Here is a 1,059-nt window from a genome sequence, read left to right as displayed (position 1 = left end):
TGTATATATGTATGTATGTATGTATGTATGTATAAACACACACACACACACACACACACTGCTTTTTCTGGCTGCAAGTAATTCGATCAGTTTTACTCGTCTCACTCAAATTTCTCGTTTTCTGCCACCATAACGCATTATTCTTGGTGAAAACACAGCAGACAATTTAGTGGTGTTGATGATTGGTTTTCTAAAAATAATCCAAATTTTTCTTCGTCTAAATTTCAGGATGTTGAAAAAGATTTTGAAAAATACCTGGACATGCCTCCTTCTTGGGTCGCTCCTTTAGAACTGAGTCTCACAGGTGAGTAAATTTGATTAGATTCTTACTCGAACGTTCTCGATTTTTTTTTAAAGACTTATTCCGAAGTCATTACTCTTCTCAAGTCTTTGAGTCTAGCAGTGCTAAGAGAAGCCATTGTTCGATGGTTTGCAACAGAGGAATCCCAGAACTATTCAACCGGAAAACGGTATAAATCAGTTCTGTCAAGAAAAACAGGTGTCCTTCTGCTGGGCTTCCCCATAGTTTCCTTAACCATAATTCCTTCAAGACGTGAGGCAGCGATCGTGTTTACATATGGCCGAGAGTTTATTTCTTGAATGGTTCACTTTTTTCATGTTTCACGACCAAGTTTGTCTAAGTTGGATGATTATTGCAGAAAGGAAAACAAGCACCGATGCTATATAAACACGAAGTTGTTCTGTTCTATAAAACACGGGTCAGTGTTAACGATACAAGGTGGGGGGGGGGGGTAGAGGTTTGAATTAGGCAGCAGCATTTTCTTTTAAATAAAAGCGATTCGCTAATTCTGGTCCTCATCCCAGTTACAAGAAACTACTATGGACATATTTCGGTTTTATTCTGATCTCATCAGGCGGTTAATATTTCCTGCATTAGATATGTTGACATTAACTTAATTATTGTTTTTGATGAGGATGATGTTTCTGAGTAATTAAAATTGTCAGAGAAATTCATGCGTTTGAATAGTTCCATCCTATCAAACAACAAAAACAACAATAATAATGACATTAACCATTCTAAAACCGTTTGTTTGTTGA

The 1,059-nt window shown here is 36.7% G+C and overlaps 1 protein-coding gene across 1 annotated transcript in view; it reads left to right on the top strand.

Moving 5' to 3' along the window:
* LOC106882536 (dynein regulatory complex subunit 7) overlaps positions 1-1,059 on the top strand; it is a 31,472-nt gene that overhangs the window by 20,854 nt on the left and 9,559 nt on the right. Inside the window, exon 8 of the mRNA XM_014933252.2 lies at positions 229-304. Within this exon, the coding sequence (XP_014788738.1) occupies positions 229-304 (76 nt within the window). The remainder of the gene's footprint in view (positions 1-228; positions 305-1,059) is intronic.

Source organism: Octopus bimaculoides, chromosome 11 (assembly GCF_001194135.2).
Source record: "Octopus bimaculoides isolate UCB-OBI-ISO-001 chromosome 11, ASM119413v2, whole genome shotgun sequence".
Classification (NCBI taxonomy): Eukaryota; Metazoa; Mollusca; class Cephalopoda; order Octopoda; family Octopodidae; genus Octopus; species Octopus bimaculoides.
Note: the sequence above shows the minus strand (reverse complement) of the source record. Positions and strands in the feature narration are given on the sequence as shown.